The 18,497-nt window shown below is 39.5% G+C and overlaps 1 protein-coding gene across 19 annotated transcripts in view; it reads left to right on the top strand.

The window, feature by feature from the left end:
- FHOD3 (formin homology 2 domain containing 3) overlaps positions 1-16,693 on the top strand; it is a 407,898-nt gene extending 391,205 nt beyond the window's left edge. For all 19 annotated transcript variants that reach the window (XM_087759886.1, XM_087759866.1, XM_087759824.1 and 16 more), the window contains one exon: positions 10,706-16,693. In XM_087759886.1, the coding sequence (XP_087616012.1) occupies positions 10,706-10,788 (83 nt within the window). In that variant the 3' untranslated portion in view covers positions 10,789-16,693. The remainder of the gene's footprint in view (positions 1-10,705) is intronic.
- The last annotated feature ends 1,804 nt before the right edge of the window (positions 16,694-18,497 follow it).

Here is an 18,497-nt window from a genome sequence, read left to right as displayed (position 1 = left end):
AATATAATTAGGATTGTCTGGTTCTCCCATAAGGTTAGGATGACCTTCATAAACGATGCCATAACAAACAATGAGTGCAAAGGAAAATTGGGATAAGGAAGTTTTAAGAATCACTCTATTTGCTAGTCCAAATTCCAAGGAATACAATTGCTGAAGTTAATTTTAGCAGCTTACAGACCAGTATTACAGGCGTTGCACCAGTGGATTTGGGGAAATACAAATGAAACTCTCTGTATGAGATACCACTGAGATTTCAAAAAACAGTCAAGAAAAGAGGTTATTTAATACAAAGAGCTGAATTACAAAAAAAATAGATAAGGTAGATAAGCAGACTTTGCTGTGAAGATTGCAAGAAGTGAGGTAAGAGAAGAAATTATATAAAGAAGAACAGGGCTGCTTAGAAAATCCTGTCACTAAATGAGAGTTTCACATCATGATGAATCAGCCTGTGCCAATTGCTTCAAACTGGGGGAGAAGAAAAATAGGTCTTATAGCCACAGCAGCTTAGAGGCAACAGAAGACACATAAAGACAGTATCATCCATAAGATAAACATTTTACTTAAGTACATTTAATTAAAAGAATGCCCCCCAAATTCCATAATAGACAAATAGGAAGATAATGCTGTTTTCCTTCTTGTCCTGGCTATTTATTTAAAACATCCATCCCCTGACATAAAATCAGTTCTCTCAGGATTAGACTCTTACAGAGGTGCTGTCTCTGTGTTGGTCTCATTGAACTGAATGGATCTGTCTCAGGAGAATGATATGATTCCCATGAGTCAGCGTCACGAAAAATCATACTCCAGTTTAGTAATCATGAATAAGCACATGGAAGGTATTCACACTAATTCTGGCATACGCAGAGCAATACTTGGAAATGTTGAGCCAAACAGGGTTTATTTCTGACCTCTGTGAATGGCCATGGCAGGGCTCTGAAAAAGGACCAAGAGAAAGTCCTAAGGATTCATTACCTTTTTCAAGTGCTGATTAAGCCACAGGGTAGCAAAACCAGATGAGCTGACTAGCAATTACATTAAGGCTAAAACATGAACCTGGTAGTATCTTCCTCCTTCTTTATGAATTGTTAGTATTAGCAGCCCTCGTGCTTGAAAATGTGTCTGCTGGCTCCCTAAAGTCAAGGCAGTGGTCAAAGAGTGGGGATCTTGATGCGGTCTTGCCAACAAATAACTGCAGATAACTGCACCGAGGAAATAGCTCTTTAAAGATGGCTTGACTATACAGCACTGTTTGCATCTGGATCTTCAGCTGACCCTGAATGGTAAACCATAATGTAGGGCCCAGGTGTGACTAATATTTGGTGATGAGCAGCACAGTGGTGGTTGTACTGGATTCTACTGGAGACGCTGCATGAGGACATTGCAGAGTGAGAGGCTTGTTTTCCCCGGCATTGTTTTATCTCAGAGTGCCTCTCTGTGTGTGCATTCTTACTTCTCTTAGATTTTATTAAAATTGAAAATCTGCTTTAGATTTGAATTAGAGAAGTGGGTTTGGAGCAGATGATAATTGAATCAGAATTTAATCCAATATTCGAATGAGACAACTTGATCAAAATTATTTGTGACGTTTAAAAAAGAGAGGAGAGACATGATAATGCCTTGTTCTTTTATTAGGCTTTGGAACCACATGTTAGCCTAATAATATACCCTGTGACTGACCCTTGAGACATGGAAACATCTCATAAGGATTTATAGATTTATTTGCATAATGACTTGCAGGGAGTAAAAAATTCTTACAGTCATTATGCAGAAATGGACCTGAGGCACCACCCAAGTAATCTGTCAGACTCATACGAGTAGACTGTGGAGAAGATAGGAATTGAGTCGAGATTACCTGAATCCTAGACAAATAAGCTCAGGGCTGGTGGATTAAACTTAACTACAGAACATCCCGGGTCAGGTATTTCATACTAAATTCCACCTTCCGTAGAAGTGAAATAGGAGTTAGCACACTGTCATCAGGTGCCAAAATGTGGGAAAGAGGACTGCCAAAAGACCAGGCGTGGAGACAAGCTTTAGACAAGTTTTAGTAACACATGCAGCGCTGCTTTGAAATAAACACGTTTGTAAGCAAACAAAATACTAGATGGGAGACTATTTGAATTCAAAGGTGTGAAAATTTTGTTTGGCATTCATAGGGTGCTTCAGTTAACTTCTTCTTCTTCTTTTCTTTGTTTTTTCATTATTTTTCATTTTCATGTCTCTCCACTTACTTTTTCTGGCTATGAAAAGATGCAGAAGTGCCAAAATACCAGGAGGGAGACTGTTCTTCTGGTATTTATAGCCTGACTAAAAGCAGGAGTTAATGGAAATTATGCTTTTTAAAAAATAAAAACCTTACAAGAAGAAAGTCTATATAAAATGCTTTAAAGGCAAGCAACTTCACTTAGAATTTGCAACTAATTATTTAGGATTTGAGTAACTGGATCCTATTAGAATTAGAGGAGGGGGCAGAGTAATCTAGTTAGTGATGCATGTTTTCAACAATTCTTTGCATTTAGAAAAAGTAAATGTATCACCAGTGGTATTCAGTATCAAAGTCTGTTTGTCCTTACACAAAGTACTGAGCCTTCAGAAGGTCAATACCCAGTTAATAAAAATCTGATTATTGAATGAAAACAGAATGTGAGATAAAGCACTTAAAACTCTGGCAGCTGGAAGGTTATCTCTATTAGATGCCAAGATAGCTAGTGTCTTTTGGGTGCCTTTTAAGTAATACATTCTTTTATCCTTAGGATGGCAAGATCTTTGCAAAAATGACAGAACGAAACCCCATGATCTACAATAAATAAAAACACAAACAATAAATTAAAATTATTCATAATAGTTAATGAATGAATAATAAATACAGTTGACCACAGTAAGCTGTAGAAATGGATGTACCTGATCAGGGTGAGGCCAGTGTAGTCCCATATCTCATCTCTGCCAGAGGCCAGCATCAACAGCTGTAGGAGGACAAACAGGAGAGGCAGGATTACTTGAGTAACCTATAGGTCTCATCATGGGGTTTAATAGTTGTAAATCAGTGTATTTCTTTGAAGCATGAGGCTGAATAGCTGATTCCGTATTTTCAGTTTTGTCAGTTGCAATTGCTGACATATATAATTGTGATTGTTGATATTAATACCATTTGTAAGTAGGTACGTATTTATTTATGTGTTCAGTTACTGCTTTACAGTGTGTGTTACATGTATTTTTCAGCTTTCTTTTAAAATAACTGATCTTGACAGACAGAGGTAGACATTCAGCTTTTTAACTGTTCAAATGTGTAATACCTATGTATTTTGTTGGCAGTCTTCACGAGTTTCAAACTGTATCTTTCGTATCTCAAGTTTTGTTCAAGAGTGCTTGCCTGGTCACTGTGACAGTGAAATTCCCACCATTCTGTACAGTTCTCCATCATGTAGCCTTCAAAACAAAAGGTTATTTGAAAGCCTGGTTTAAAAATCTAGTAAAAAAAATTGCTTCTGAAAGAGGCTTAAATTCATTTTCCAGTCAGTGTTTTAAAGGAATCTATGAGTCATTTCTATAATGAATTTTATTCTGATACAGATTATTTGTTTTGGGGCTCCTATCCTCAATCTTTCTGCTTGAAACAGCTTAATCTTTTTTATGTAAGGAAAGTCAGATATAAAATTAACCCAGCCTGCATCATTAAGTACATTCCTTAGCTTTGCATTGGATTCCAGTACCGGTATTTAGAGATACTGTGGAATCTAGTATTTGCTCAAAATTGAGCAACGTTGTTTTAATACAGCAACTGAAAAAAAGCTGAGAAGTCATTGCATTGATCTGGTAAATCAGAATTAAATATGCAATGTTTACAAAAAATACGTTTCTTTTATCCCTGTTTATTTCAGTTCGCAGGGAGAAGACAGATATTGAACGCTACACAGACATTCACATGCTCATGTATGTTGTAGTACACAAGCGCAGAGGACGTGATGTAGGTACAAGGAGAAAACTGCTGCTATAATGGGCCGTCCCTAGTGATTTTAGAGTGGCTGTCACCTCCTGTGATTAAATGCCTGCCCAGGTGTGCTGCTCTGTGGAGGAAGAGGTAGCCACTGCTCAAACTCTGGTCTTAGCAAAGAGTAAATCCTGGTAGCAGGTGACGCCTGTGTCCCAGCAGGATCCTACAGCATAGGGCAACCACTGGCACGTCCTCGTGCTGTGTCTCCAGCAATGGGAGAACCAAAAAGAGGGAGTGCTCTGCAGCTTCCCGTGGGCTTCTAGGCAAGGATTTACTAAGTGCTGGAATTTCTCTGGCCATCTCTTCTTGGTCAAATGGTGCTTTCTTTATTGCAGGAAAGAACAAGCCGAAGGTAATGTGGGAGAAACTGGCAGGTGATGAACAGCTAATAAAGAGCAAGTGATGTCAGTATACATAGGAAATAAAGCTGTTCATGTTCCCAGGTCACAGAATATTGGTATTGACATTTTCTATAGAAATACTTCGGTTATGGTATACACTTTTGGTACTTTTTCAACTGTAGTTCTGTAGAAAAAACTAATCTTACTTTTATTTGTTTGAATCTTACAAGAGATACAAATAGTTGTTTTCACTTTTGCTAGTTTGCCATTCGCTGCGTCAGTGAATTCATCTGCATTACCCTCTGTTTTCATTTTAGTTGGCATATTTTAAAGGTATATTTCAAGGCTTTTGAATTCTTGTCACAGGATTCATTCCCAAAAGCCGAATTTAAGTAAGTTTTAAGTATTAAAAAAATACGTATGGTTGAGTTGCACAGTTAGCCCTAAGTTGATAGGGTATGTATTTTGTTTAGTTTCTTTCCATATTAAAGTGGCTTTCAAGTTTATCTCCGGTCAGCAATATACTCCTTATTTACATCATCCTTCCTTCCTGAAAGATGATGATGATTTTCAGCATCCAAGTAAGAAACCAGCGGCAGTGAGTTGCTGGCTGACAGGATCACAGAGTTGTTATAGAAAGCACTTCATTTGAGAACGAGAAAAGGCAGGGAAGTACAGGCTTGCGTTTTCAAGTTGCCTTACAAAAGAAGTGCAGTAACAAAAGCGATCTCATATGTGGCTTTCCAGAAGAGCATCGCGATATCACAGCTGCCAAAGAGAGCCCTCTGCTGCCATGAAGGAGTTTAGCACGAGAATCTGTGAAGGCAGGAATTTGAGTGTGCTTGGATGCAAGTGTCAAATGTGTTTGGAGGGAAGTCTCTCTTAGAAGATGAACAAAAATGTTTCGTGCAGAGCTACTTTGAATTTATCTTGCCCCATCACTATCTCACAAAAATAAAAAAAAAATATATATATATGTATATATGGCTTTCTCTAGGCAGAATGACACCACCTGATTAGCATAATTACAAGATTGTTTTGATCATAGTTATTTTTAATCTGTTGGGCTTGTAGAGATTATGCCTTTTACTGTTTTATTTCCCAGCGCAGATTCCTAATGGCGATAATTACTTTTCATTCTACAGAACCTGAGTCATCAAACATGGTCACACTTCTCCACCAAGCCACTCTCCAACAAACAGCTCTGCGTTCATAAGCCTGAGCTACCCCCTTAGCAAAAGTCTATTATCTAATAATGGATCACTTTAAAATAGACTTTAAGTCATTTTAAAATTTCAAATGGAATGTAAAGGCTGCATGCCTGTGTTAGATGGCTTATTTTCTGTATCCCATCTCCTGCCTTTTTTTTTTGTCCGGTGCGTTGTTAGTGTATAGTCTGGTCTTGAAAATAGTATATAGTGCTTACCTGCAGACTCAGTTGTTGGTGAGCTGTATGCTCTTGATGCTTTACCTATTAATAGTGGAATCACTTCTGACTGGTGAAGTTAAGTGGGAGAAATGACGAAAGGGATGGCAGCAGGATTCCTTTTAGTAGTAACTTCTTACAGTGGCATTCGCAGAAGTTCTAAAAATTAGGGAGTTTTTGTCATAGAAGGCTTTCAAGGAAGGAGTTAAATCTTTTCTGCTTTGTTGTTGGGACTGTGTAGATGATGATCTGTGAAATACATAAAGTTGGAAACTTTTAACAGTTTCAACTACATGTTAAATATTAATTTAAAACCAGTATGTTCTTCATGCAGCCTAGATTCTCTAAAGCAATGTTACTTTTTGTTCCCTATAACGTAAGCAACCTGGAGATGAAACACAAGTTAAGCTTTCTTTACAAAACACCACTTTGTCCTTTTCCACTGCTAGACTCCTCTTTATGTCACAGCCACCGTAAGTTACACCAGGAGACGGTTGTGAACTACAGAATTTCTTGTTAGGAGGGACTTATGCCATCTATGAAGTGCTGACACAACTCAAAGCAAAGCTGCAGAGCAATAATAATGCATAACAATATGATGTTTCCTGGAGCGTTCTATGTGGCTGACCCAGATAAAGACCACATTTCAGTTGGCTGTACTTCTTCAGAGAGGTGCATGATAAAAATCTAAAAATTTACCTACAAATCCCTGCAAGAAAATCTCTGCGCATAATGTTTTAGTATTTTTGTTAAGCATTTAGGCCTAGTCATATTAAGCAATGATACATGCATAATTAAACATAAGTATAACTTATATAGATAGTGACAGAAAAATGTGCAAATGCAGAAAAGGATTAAAATAAGAGAATGTGAGCAAGACTGTCTGAGTCTTTTGAGTTGCAAATTGCCATTGCTGGATTCATTGGAGTAAAGTCCAAGAGAATATGTTAAATTTAAATACATGACAAAATAGACTGAGCGTGTAAGCTGGGTGTGGATCGGTAACAGAAAATAAAACTAAAATACATTAAATGAGATGATGGAGCTGGCTTATATTGCCTCTTATCATCTGCTCTTCCTGCTGTCCTTGCTGTATAATTTACTACCTGGAATTCTCTTCGTTCCAAATCAACAACTAGGAGCTGCATTACCTTTGCAGCTGGGACCAAAAGAAAGTTCTGTGGCTGCCACATCTTTGTAATAGGAATGACACTAATTCTGTGACTTTTTGAGCAGGAGAATGGTCATATCTATTCTGCATTTCAAGTGACTCATCCATACAAGTCTAGGCACACATCTCAAAAGCCATTGCAAATGCAAGAATAAATGGCGCCAGCCAGACTGATCTTTACTTCTCGTTGCATCTTAAAAAAAAAAAAAAAAAGGTAGGGGGAGGGGAAATTAGGAATGCTATTTGCTCTTTAAAAAAAAAAAAAACAACCAAACCCTAGATAATTATATTTTCTGACAAAGTTAAACTTAGGGAATTACTCTTTTTTAAAACATTCCCAGTGTACTGTGAGGGCTATGTATCTGTGTAGATTTTGACCCAACAGGCAGAGTCAAATTCATTGAGTTCATCATAAGCACACTGCATTCTGCTAGGATATCAAATAAAATTCCAGATTTCCCGATTAACAAAGAATATCATACCCCCTGACCCCAGAAAAACAACATTTAGTTTCTTGGTTATGGGATCTCAGCAGGCCTTGCTTGTGACAAGAGCAAAAGTTATTTTTTCTCTATGTTATGTTTCTTTAGCAAATGTTATAAAATTGCTTAAAGAACCTAAAAGGTCATTTGAAAGTCTTATTTTTATTGTCACTGCCTCCAAAATACATTCCATAACTCAGTTTAATGTGATAAGCAGTAGGCCAAGAGTTTTACAAGCCAAGATATTATGTCTAGTCCAGTTAGAGACAAGACAGAGTTCAGCGAAGAGGGGAGAGTGAAGATCTAGTTTGAGAAATGTAATTTTGCAATGCCTATAAAACATGGAAGAAAAATATCTCTCTGCATTCAGTTTTGATGACTGACCGTGTTCATGACCTTTCCTAAGGTAGAGGAACCCTACCAAGCGCTTTAAGAGGAAATAGACAAAAGTCTGAGGACATCTGTTTAACAGCATGTCAAGACAAGGTTCACTCACCTCCCAGAGGAGTCTCTGCTCCTGTAGATAACTTTCTCCTAGCTTCATCACCCACAAGCCTCCATAGTCCACAAGCCAGTGCAGAGAATAGTGGGGCTGGAACTTGTTCTTGTGTTATTACTGATACTGCATCCATCCACTGTATCTTCAGATGAGGAAATGTACTGTGAGTAATTTGCACATATTAGATATACTTTTTATATAAAGAGACCTTTTATCAGGCCACTTTCATCTCCCTAAGCACAAAATACTTCAAACTACAAGTGGATTCATCTGTGTCCGACTGGCCTGTTGCATTGTAGGGGCAAGAATTCACTCATTTGAGTCTGGACCATGATTCTGTCAGCTGTTATCCTTCCGGTTGCCTGTTGATGGTGGACAGCTTTAGTCTTGCCAGTAGTCACAGTACTTTGCAGTATTTGGCCCCACACACTTAGCAGCCATCAGTGTTTATGGGAACCACTCTGTCACTGAAAAGATTCCTCACATCTTTGCTTTTTATTAACTATTTTCTTGACAATCTCATTATGACCACCAAAGTCCTAAATTGTTTGGAGCTTTTTTCTCCTCACGGCTGGACTTGAAAGCTTAGGTCACTGGAATATTTTAAATCCAAGTTATCTTTCTCTCTGTACTATAGGAGAGCTGAGATAAGTTATAACAATCAACCGAGGAATGCAAAGAAATTGTTTTGTTTAATTACAGCTGCGTACGTCCCAGCAATGCACTGAGTATTGTCATTCCTACTTGCTTTGCAGTGGCACAAAAAGTACAAACCCGGGGCTGGCCTCCACTGTGTGAGTCATACAGCAAACCCAGAACAGGGCACTTGTCCTTGTCACATGCTACATACAGTATTTTTTTTTTCAGTCATCCAAGGGTTAATACATGAGGTCCTCAGACTAAGACTTTAGTATGTTTGATAGGTAAGCAACTGGAGATTCAGAGAGAAATCTTGCTTATGTAAAGAAGACTCCTTAGTTTTCTTCCTTGTTCTTCCATGAAGATGGTTTGTACCATGGTATTTTAATTCCTGATTATGACTTCTGAATATAAACTCCTGTAATTTTCTTCAAAGAGACCTATATCTTATTGTAAATCCATTTGGCTTTTCCTAGTAAACTAGTAATCCTGTCACTCCGGCTGATGGTGGAATTTAAACAACTGTATTCTGCTTGGTGGAAGTTACAGAGGCACACATTTCCCTTTCAGTTGTTAGCCAGAGTCTCAGCCCAGTTATTTGTACAGTAGTAAGCATACTGACCTAAAGAAGGTTATTCCAGATTTACATGGTCAAAAATAAGACCAGAATTTTGCTTATTCCAGTACATGACCAGCAATAGCAGAGCACCTCAGTTCCTATTAAATGTTTACCAAAAGGAATAACAATTGCTTGTTCCCTCACTCTTCCTGTCTTAGCATCTGACAAGAAAAATAGCTTTGTTTTACAGTGGTTATGGTGATAGAATCATTGAGGTTGGAAAAGACCCTTAAGATCATTTGATTCACCTCAGTAACTGATGAAAGCGGTTTGACTATCAAACATAGATCACATTCGTTCTACCTGCATGGTATCAAATGTTCAACTATGCTGTATTTTCCCTTTCTCTTATCCTCTTGTTTTCTATACCGACCCATTCCCTCCTCTCACTCTGCTAGACCCTTGAGTGTGACCACCCAGTTTCAGTTACATGGACTGAATATCTCAGTAAGTTAGAGGTCTCAATTGTGCTAGTTGATACCGATGCAAGAAGTCCTTAACCAGTGTTTGCAATTGGTTTCTCTAAGAGTTTCCTCTAGACTTCATTATTTTGGGGCTCTGAATATATTTTGTTCAACATAAAGTCATTGTTTATGCTTTGCATGCAGCTTAAACTTCTGAATGTGCGTTTTGTACTTAAGGAACATCAGAGTGTGGAGTGAACACCCCATTTGTGTCTTGAACTAAAGCCCATCCACCTGAAAATCATGGCACCAGTAAGACTAGGAGGACACTAATGCTCAGTGTGTGCAGTCACATAGTCACTTGTTTCTGAATAAAAAAGGCAATCACAAATTTTAAAAGTTTTATGTTGGGGCTAGTGTTCAGAACACTTCACAGAAAATTAAGAAATAAGATTTTGGCCTAGATTTATCATTTAAATTCAACTGCAGACTACTAGTAGCAAATTCAATGCTGCAGACTACTAGTAGCAAAGATGATGCAAATGGGGCTAGGACAGGGGAACATTATAGAAGAAAGGGGAGCGTGTACGAAGACAGTAGTTTTAATGATTTGAATCGACTATAAAATAGTCTCATTTTTAATCTTTTAACTTTTGGGGTTGTGTTTTTTTACATGTTTAAAGGGTCACATAGTAGTTAATAGCGATAAATTCAATTGAGCCCTATAAAGATACAAAAGTTCTTTTAAAAAATATTTATGAAACTATAAAATAATAGGGCAGATGATACTTTCTATGGACTGGAAATCAACGGATACAATTTCAGAGAAAAAAAAAAAATCTTAAAACGCTGTGGTATTTTTCCTTAAAAGTTTTTGTTGACTAAATGTCAAATGTCTTTTTGCCTGACTGTTTGGAGTTGCTGGGTACTGCTCCTATGGATTTGGCATAGGGCATTACTCAGCATTTCTGAACTTGAGGCCCTGAGTACCTAGCAACTTTTGATTTGACTCAGCTTGCATGTTAACAGGGTTTTTTTCAGCTGCAAATCTTGTGTAATTATCGCTTCTAATTGTTTGCATTTTCTGTGTTGTTTGGTTTTTTTGCCTCCTTTTGGAATTTATGACTATCCAGTGAGAAGGACACTAAAGAGTGGACTGACACCAGAAGAAGCCAAAGCACTGGGCCTCATCAGCACCTCTGAGATGCAGGTTTGACATCCCAGAGGTGGTGACAAGAAGAGCCGTTCATCTGAAGCACACAGGCTGACAACCCTTCGGTGTGGCATTGACCTGCCAGCCTCCTCTGCTGCTCCCAACATCCCGTCCTCTGTTAGTTCGATTTTAACAAGCAACAAAAAGCGAAACCCCACAGCCAGGGCAGAAGCGTGTGCCGCAGCTCAGCACAACATCTGGACAGTAACTGAGGAAGCGTTTGAGTGCTTGTAGGTGAAAGCATATGGCTGCTTCTTCTCGTGGTGTGTTGATGTGGGTAGGAGGGGGCTTTCTCTGAGTTATCTGTCATTATGTGAGCTGTGTTTACGCTGGCTTTCCTTGTGCCCTGTTTTCGTCATTGTTAATGTATGGCATTTTGTCAATGCAAGGAACAGTCCTTAAAGAGATAAAATAACTCCTGTTACAGCAACCCCAATTTTCCTGAAGCAGATTCATTAAGCAAAGATGCACAGCCTGTGCAACCTGTGGTTCATTGGGGTTTTTTTATTGTTTTGCCACCAAAGAATGTAAAAATGTATGTGTACCTTTGTATATGTACAGAATGAATGTGTGGACATGTGTGCGTGTATCTATACACATACAGTCATGGCGTGAAATCATGCTCTTGCTGAAGCTAGCTGGACCATGATTTGCACTCTGGGGCCTTACTGTTCCACCTGGACAGGAGGAAAAGAATGTCTTTTTGTAGGAACTCAGTGTTATTCAATGGGATTCACCCCATGGGGCGGGAGATGGCCTGCAATACAAGTGGAAGGTTTAGGATCCTGAATTCATATGTATACATACAATACACACTCATACTGTACATAGCAGCATGCACACAGAGGAGAGGACACAGAATACCTCCCTCCTGTTGAGCTATGGCTGTACTGTGCACTTGTACAGTTTCAGAGATCTATGCCAACAGTTTTACATACGCGATAAATGCATTGAGATGTTAAGATCAAGAAGTTTTGTTCACTTGCCTGTGCCCTTCATGCTGCTTTTCTCTGCTGCAAGATAATGTGGTGGTGATTTTATTTCAAATTAATGGATCTGAACATGAAATGGCCCTGCTAAAAGCCTGCTGTGTTTTTGCTGTTCTTTACTCTTTTTTGTGATTATCTTTGATGCAAGTGGAGAGGGTACCACAGTGAACACTCCGATATGTTTGCCCTTATCTCGCTGTTTTATAACTGCCTTTTATAACTGCCCTCAGCATGTGTGTTTGAAGAACCTGTAGTCAACTCATCTGCCTTTAAGTGGAGGACATATACAGCAGTGAAGATGAATTGAACACCTAGCCAGCACTGAAGCATTTTGAAGAGAACTGCAAACAACAATACCATAAAAGGGAACTTTTTAAGCCAAAGTCTGTATATGGCCAATTGATCCTCAAGGATGCACAAGATTATCTCTTTCCATTGCCTTAGCCTCTAAGATTAAGGGTGTGTCTGCACTGCAGTAACAGCTGAGGCTTCCTTCAAGCTAGTTAACTGGGGAACTGCAGCTGTTTAGTCATGGTAACAGGGTTCAATTTTGGCTGCAAAACACACTTGAAAAGTAGGGTTAATTAATAGTCTGTGCTGGGCTCCTAATGCCGTAGCTGTGTTGCTTCTGGCGCCCAAGCTAGGTCAGGTACTTCAAGTTATTCTACTCTGCTCTCCTTAAGGACAGGATAATCGTTGAAGATTGTTCAGGATAGTTGAACCAAACACGATAAACCTTTGAAACCTCGGTCATCCATCACATCGCATTGAGCACAGCATCCAAGTGATGAGAGAATCGGGTAGCTGACAACACTGCAATGAGATCTGCGGTTGAACATCCTATCTACGCCGTCCACCCTCTTGATCGTAACATTTCATTCTTTATCTGCCGATGCCTAGGATCTTCACGTGTCAAAGTCCATGGCGTAAAAAGTCACTATGAGCAAAGGTTCTTAAGGACAGCATTGAGTTTGATGTGGTTTTATCCTCGGTTTGCTAAGCAGTCAATTTTACGAGCAGGCAGAAGGCAGTAGCTGTGTAATTAATAAAATGTGTTGCGTATTTGAAAGCTATGGAAAGGAGGAAGCTGGTTAGGACGCAGAAAGAAGTGGCATATAATTAATTTCACTGAAAAATAAGCAACACCTGTAAGCATCTGGATTTTAAAGTGGATCTTTATGTGCTGCTCACCATTATGGACTTTTTAAATCTCTCGTAAGGATGCTTAGAACAAAGAAATGAAGGTAATGGGGGTTTGTGGAGGTCTTTGAAGTCTGAAACAAGAGGAAGACACCCTGAATGTAACGGTTATGTTGAACTGTGATACTTGCTAAGTGATAAAAGAAGCAAAAATGCAACGAAATGCATTTATGTTGACAGAGGTCCTATATTTGATTGGAGGGAGAAAATCAAACAAGTTTTTAAAACTGAATATTTTAATTAAAATATACTGAATGTGCAAAGTAGGTGGCTGTTGGTGACCACTTGCTAACAGGAAACAAATTTGTGTTTCGTTTAGACATAGTACAGCAGCTGTGTCTGAAACGTAACATAGCTGATGAATTACTAATAGTTGGGCCTATGTATTTTCCAAGAATTGTGCAAAAAGTGTGCAAAACTTCATATGATTGTTATCAAGGAGAAGATTAAATACGGGGAATGGGGTTAGAATAAATTCAGAAAAAAAAGACGGTTTCTTTCAGATTCTCTGGATGCAAGTGTCTTACATGTGAAGCATATTCTTCCTTGTCTGTTTTTCCATTATGTTTGGTTTTCTCTTCCTGTTCTCTGTCTGCAAAACCGACACCAATTTTTCTGAAGGATAACTTGGTCTTGTTTATGCAGTAGTGTACAGTCAGATTAATTCCACTGTCCACAATGTTTATTGCAACAAGGTCATCAAACACAGTAACAATGCAATAACTACAGAAAAGATTTCCATTTTGGTTCCTGATAAAAATGGCCAGCGGCCCAGTATGCTAATCTGTAAGGTGGCAGTATTTCCTCCGGAGTCTGCTAGCATGTCTTGACTGTGGGAATAACATTTGTTCCCCTTCATCTAACTAGTGGATTCCAGATGAAGTGGAGGAATTGGTTATATTTGCATGCCTTTGTCTGTCAGTCTAAACAGGTTGTAACCTTCAGGGTTTGAGTTGCTGCCTGCCCCTCCATCATCAAAAAAGCCCACCATAAGGATGTAACAGTTGTTTTAAAATGGGTGTGAGATATGGGTTGGTTTTGTGACAAATATAAAAGGTCTTGGAAACACGATGTAGTAACACATTCCCATGTCTCACTTACAGATATATGAAGGCTGTTTTTAAACACTTGCAGCCATAATAACTACCTCTCTTCTCTTTTTCATAGTACCAGTCAGCTGCAAATGTAGTGCCCAGAGTTTTGTATCTCCACTGAGCTCTCAGAGTCACTGCTGGTGTTCATTTCAGCACCCATCTGCTGCCAATAACTTGTCTGTCCATCTACCGCCATAATGCCTTCCTGATTTGGATGCTGAGGTACATTTTAGCATATGAAATGGCCGCCGAAGGGAAGCTATCCTAATTTCCTTTCATCTCCCTTGGTGTTTAAAAGCAGACTGCATACAAATATTTTTGTATTCCCTCACTCCCAACTGAGGGATAACTTTCAGTAGCAGTTATGTGGCTGCGGTGAAGAAACACCCCCAGGGAATGCTGTGTGCCACAATCGAGAATGAAAGATCCCTCACAAAAATTAAATTCATCACTCTTCACCTTTCAGTAAGGCCAGGCACCAGGCTCATGGATTCCAGATGTTTTATAGCCCCTTGGCTGCTACGTGTGACCCTTCTGTTTGATAGATCCCTGTCCGTAATCCAAAATCAACAAAAAAATGGTGCTTTAATGAGGGTCTTTCTTGCTCTGATAAATACTGGAAACAGCATCAAAAGCAGTTTTCAAAATACATTTCTTTTTGTCTTTTGACCCACTTTTATTGTAAATCTCTGTACTGATTGACTCTGTCAGCAAAATAAGGCATCAGATTTGTAGGCAGACAAGACTTTGGCTTTAGCTTAATAGAAGGTCACATGTGAATATCTAGATAAGAGTTCATACCCCGATTTAACAGAAATTTGGAGTCAGAGTCTTGATGTGACTGAACAGCAAGAGCCTCCTGCAAGGTGCTCCATTCCCCCTCAAGGTACTGGTTAATGTGGCAGGACAGCGCCGTAAATCCCTGGTGTGCTGTGCTCTGAACATACCCTGGAGAATGCTAAAAGCCATTGAAAAGTCACAAGTGAGGACTGAAACATCTGCTGCAAACCTAAGGGGTAAAATGCCACCGTAGGTGCAGTAAATGCTTTCTTTTGTCCGGCATCCGCTCTACACCAGCATCACTGGTACTGTAACAAAAGCAAGCGTCTACCCAAAATGCTTTAGAAACTGTTTGACCGATGGTAGTAGTCTGGATTCAGGTGCGTGTATGTTGTGTGGTTATTGTTTTTAGAATGCTTTGGTTTCACTGAGATGAAATGGGAACGAGGTGGCAGCCTACCAGCTTCACATCCTTTATCCTCCCGCTACAACTCGTAGGCAGGTGTACACGCTGCCTGCGTTTATCTAAATCATGTACAGGGACACGGTGTCAGACAGAAGCGCGGGCATATTCCTCTCTCTTTTTCACTCCTGTGTGCTCACTACGCATGTACCGCTCCTGTCCTTACCTCCGAGGCGGGCTGCGCCTGCGTGCGTAGGCAGAGAGCCTGACCCTGTGCCGCGTTCGGATGATGCTCCCCATTTCCAGCATCGGGATGCAAGAAACACTTGTCTAAGCTGTAAGGACTACCACTGTTGATGTTTCTCCGCAGGGAAAACTGCCAGGTACTTACAGGCTCTGAAAGAAAATAAACTGAAGCATTTTTGAAAGAGAAAATGTTTGGTTATGGGCAACTGTTGAAAATTATTTGCAAACACTTGAACAACATGTAAGGCCTACCTTCCTTTTTTCAACTGGGGCAGCAACTGGCTCAGTTGGCATTTCAGATGCGATCCCAAGAGGTTTTTGGCAAGCAGTTTAATAGTTACATAGCAAGTAATTCAAGGAGTTTCAGAGATGATGTATAGTTTTATGTTTACTCAAAAAAAAAATTAAAATTATTTCTAATTAGTCCATTTCACATTGAGTGGCAGATAGAGATATGTTTTGTTTAATCACTATCTAATACAGAGGCTTCTGTGAAAGAAAACATTTGTAGCATTGGGTGCATTTCTCCTTTTTAAAGACTGTCTTTGCGCATATAGTGTCCTTTGTTCGTGAGCTGGGAACTGTAAAAAAATGTAAAGTAGAAAAGGACGTGTTTCTTAGACGAAGGAGAAATACTGTAAAATTGTGTAAATGTCACTACTCATGTTTTTTTGTGTTCTGTGTAGCATAGTGTAAAATAGGCTTTCCAGCAGTGTTATTCTGTGAATTGTAATTTAAAAACCAAGCCATGCATGGTCAGAGATATTATCTACAGGTCCTTTTGGTTGAGTTTTTGGGTTTGTTTGTTGTTTTCTCATTTTAGGTAAATTTGTTTTATGTTAAATTTAATTGTCCATGAAACTGCATTTTTTGTTTCTTCAGTTTTATTTCATAAAGAACTTGAATTACTCTAAGATTTTATTACACATGAAGCTCACCTACCGTTTGTATTCATCGTTCAGAAGCTTTGTCACATTTAGTGTAAACCAGGGGGATTTTCTTTTTAACATGCCCCTCATCCGCCTCTTCTCCCCCCACTCTCCCCATTTTACTGTCTGGAGAGATGCAATCACACTTTTTTTTTTTTTTTCTGTGCCATGCAGGGTCAATATGGAAAACTGACTGCAGACCTGTGTCCAAAATTTCTTGATATAAGTAGTTTAAAAGCTCACCTCTACAGCATTATGTAAACACATCTTGCAATAAAGCTTTATAAAGCACTGACGGGGCTGGTTCTGGTTTTGTTGATGAAGCCAAGCCTGGGAGCTTTGGTGGGAAATGGGTGGGAAGGGGGGTCATGGGTTGGTTTTCCCATATCCTCTAAGTACCTGCAAAGCCACCATGTGGACAACAAAACGGCTGCCATTCAACCATCTGGGTGGTCTGATCATAAAAAGCTGATCTTTTACCCCTTGTTTCACAGTTTGAGCCTAACTCCTAATCTTGAGTGAAGAAAATGAAAATGTGTCTCTGGTTCTCAAGGATTTCAGTAATCCAGCCCTACAAAGCCTCGCTAAACATACAGGGTTACTGCTTGCTGCCATTGGCTCGGAGTTGGTTCCTGTCTTAAAAATACTCTGTGCACAGAGCACATTGTGTAAAGGTATGAGATTTATACAAGCAAATATAAATAAAATGAAAGACTACTTGTGTGCAGGGGAGCATTTCAGATTGCCTCTGCATCAAAACGTGGAACACTCACCATGTCTGCTAGGGCTTTGTAACTGTAAAGGTGGCCAGTAAAGGAGACATGCCTTTAACTTAGCTGACATACGTTTAATGCATCACCGTGGTGTGTAATTTTCTGGTGGCCACCTATCAGTGCGCCTGGACAGGTAGTGGTCTTTCAGTTTTCTCTATTTGCTGGTGTCTGATTCTTTTCTTGCAATTTCCCAGCACTTGAGAGAGACCAAGTTCACGAACAGGACATCCCCCAGGCCCATCCTGAGCCGTAGCGCAGGGACTCTTGCATCTGCTCTGCCCGCAGGCACGGTGACTACAATGAGGAGGGGCATCAGTGTGACATGTAGAAACTCAAAGTGCTCGGATTTCCACTGCTAGTCCTGCAACAATCTACTCGCAAGTAATTGCTCTTTAGAGTTGCACACGTAGTTAAGGTCAAAATACGTTATTGAAAGACAGCTATGCATATTTATAGAGGCATCCTGGAAGATAAGTAGGTTAACTGAGAGCCAGAGAGAGAATTTTCACCTATGGTTTCTGAGATTGTAGGAGCTGATATAAAATGCTAGGTATGTAAGCCTCCATAGGGAAAAGCACCACCTTCCTCCTTTTTAATTAGTTTTTAAAGTTATTTCAAATAAAAAAGGTGCCTTTTGGGATATGTCTGCATCCCTGAAAGAACTGCTTAGCATTCCAGATGCACTGGTGTAAAGTCTAGAGGATGAAAGGCTACTAGCCAGAAATGTGGTAATGCTTTTTAAAATAAATATATAAACCAAGTTTATTGGCCAGACACTTTTCTTTTCTATCACAGCATATCCATTAGCAATTCTAAATTCCAGATGTGCAATGACAATGCGTACATATATTTTTCAGACCTGGTGCCCAGTCAGAACTCATATGTTGTCACGGAGAAGCCTCTGGCCTGTAGTCAGGGAACGAGTAAGTATGCAGATTATCCATTGCACAGCTGCATGCCCTGGTTTATAGACCCTTCAGAACAGTTTGAGAACACACAACTAAAGAAAAAAAAATACATTTTTTTCCTATTATAACTAATCCAAGTTTTCTGATGGGAATGCAGTTTGGAAAAGGGAGAGGACTGTTCTTGAAGCTTTACCTCTTGTGAGTTTCTTCACAGGAAATGAAGAATGACGGCTGTACTCCATTAGTCAACTAGCTGATGAGACGGACCTCTGCTGGGAAATCCCGAAAGGAACAGAGCCTACGTGAGGTGTCATGCCAATGAGGGCCTCTCTTCCCAGCTTTTCCGGAATGATTTTTGAACAGGACTCATCCATCTGCGGAGGTACTCTG

This window comes from Nipponia nippon, unplaced genomic scaffold, assembly GCF_047370975.1.
Source record: "Nipponia nippon isolate SJK-2023a ecotype South Korea unplaced genomic scaffold, ASM4737097v1 scaffold_1, whole genome shotgun sequence".
Classification (NCBI taxonomy): domain Eukaryota; kingdom Metazoa; phylum Chordata; class Aves; order Pelecaniformes; family Threskiornithidae; genus Nipponia; species Nipponia nippon.
The sequence above is the reverse complement of the archived record's forward strand: the minus strand, read 5'-3'. Positions and strand labels throughout refer to the sequence as shown.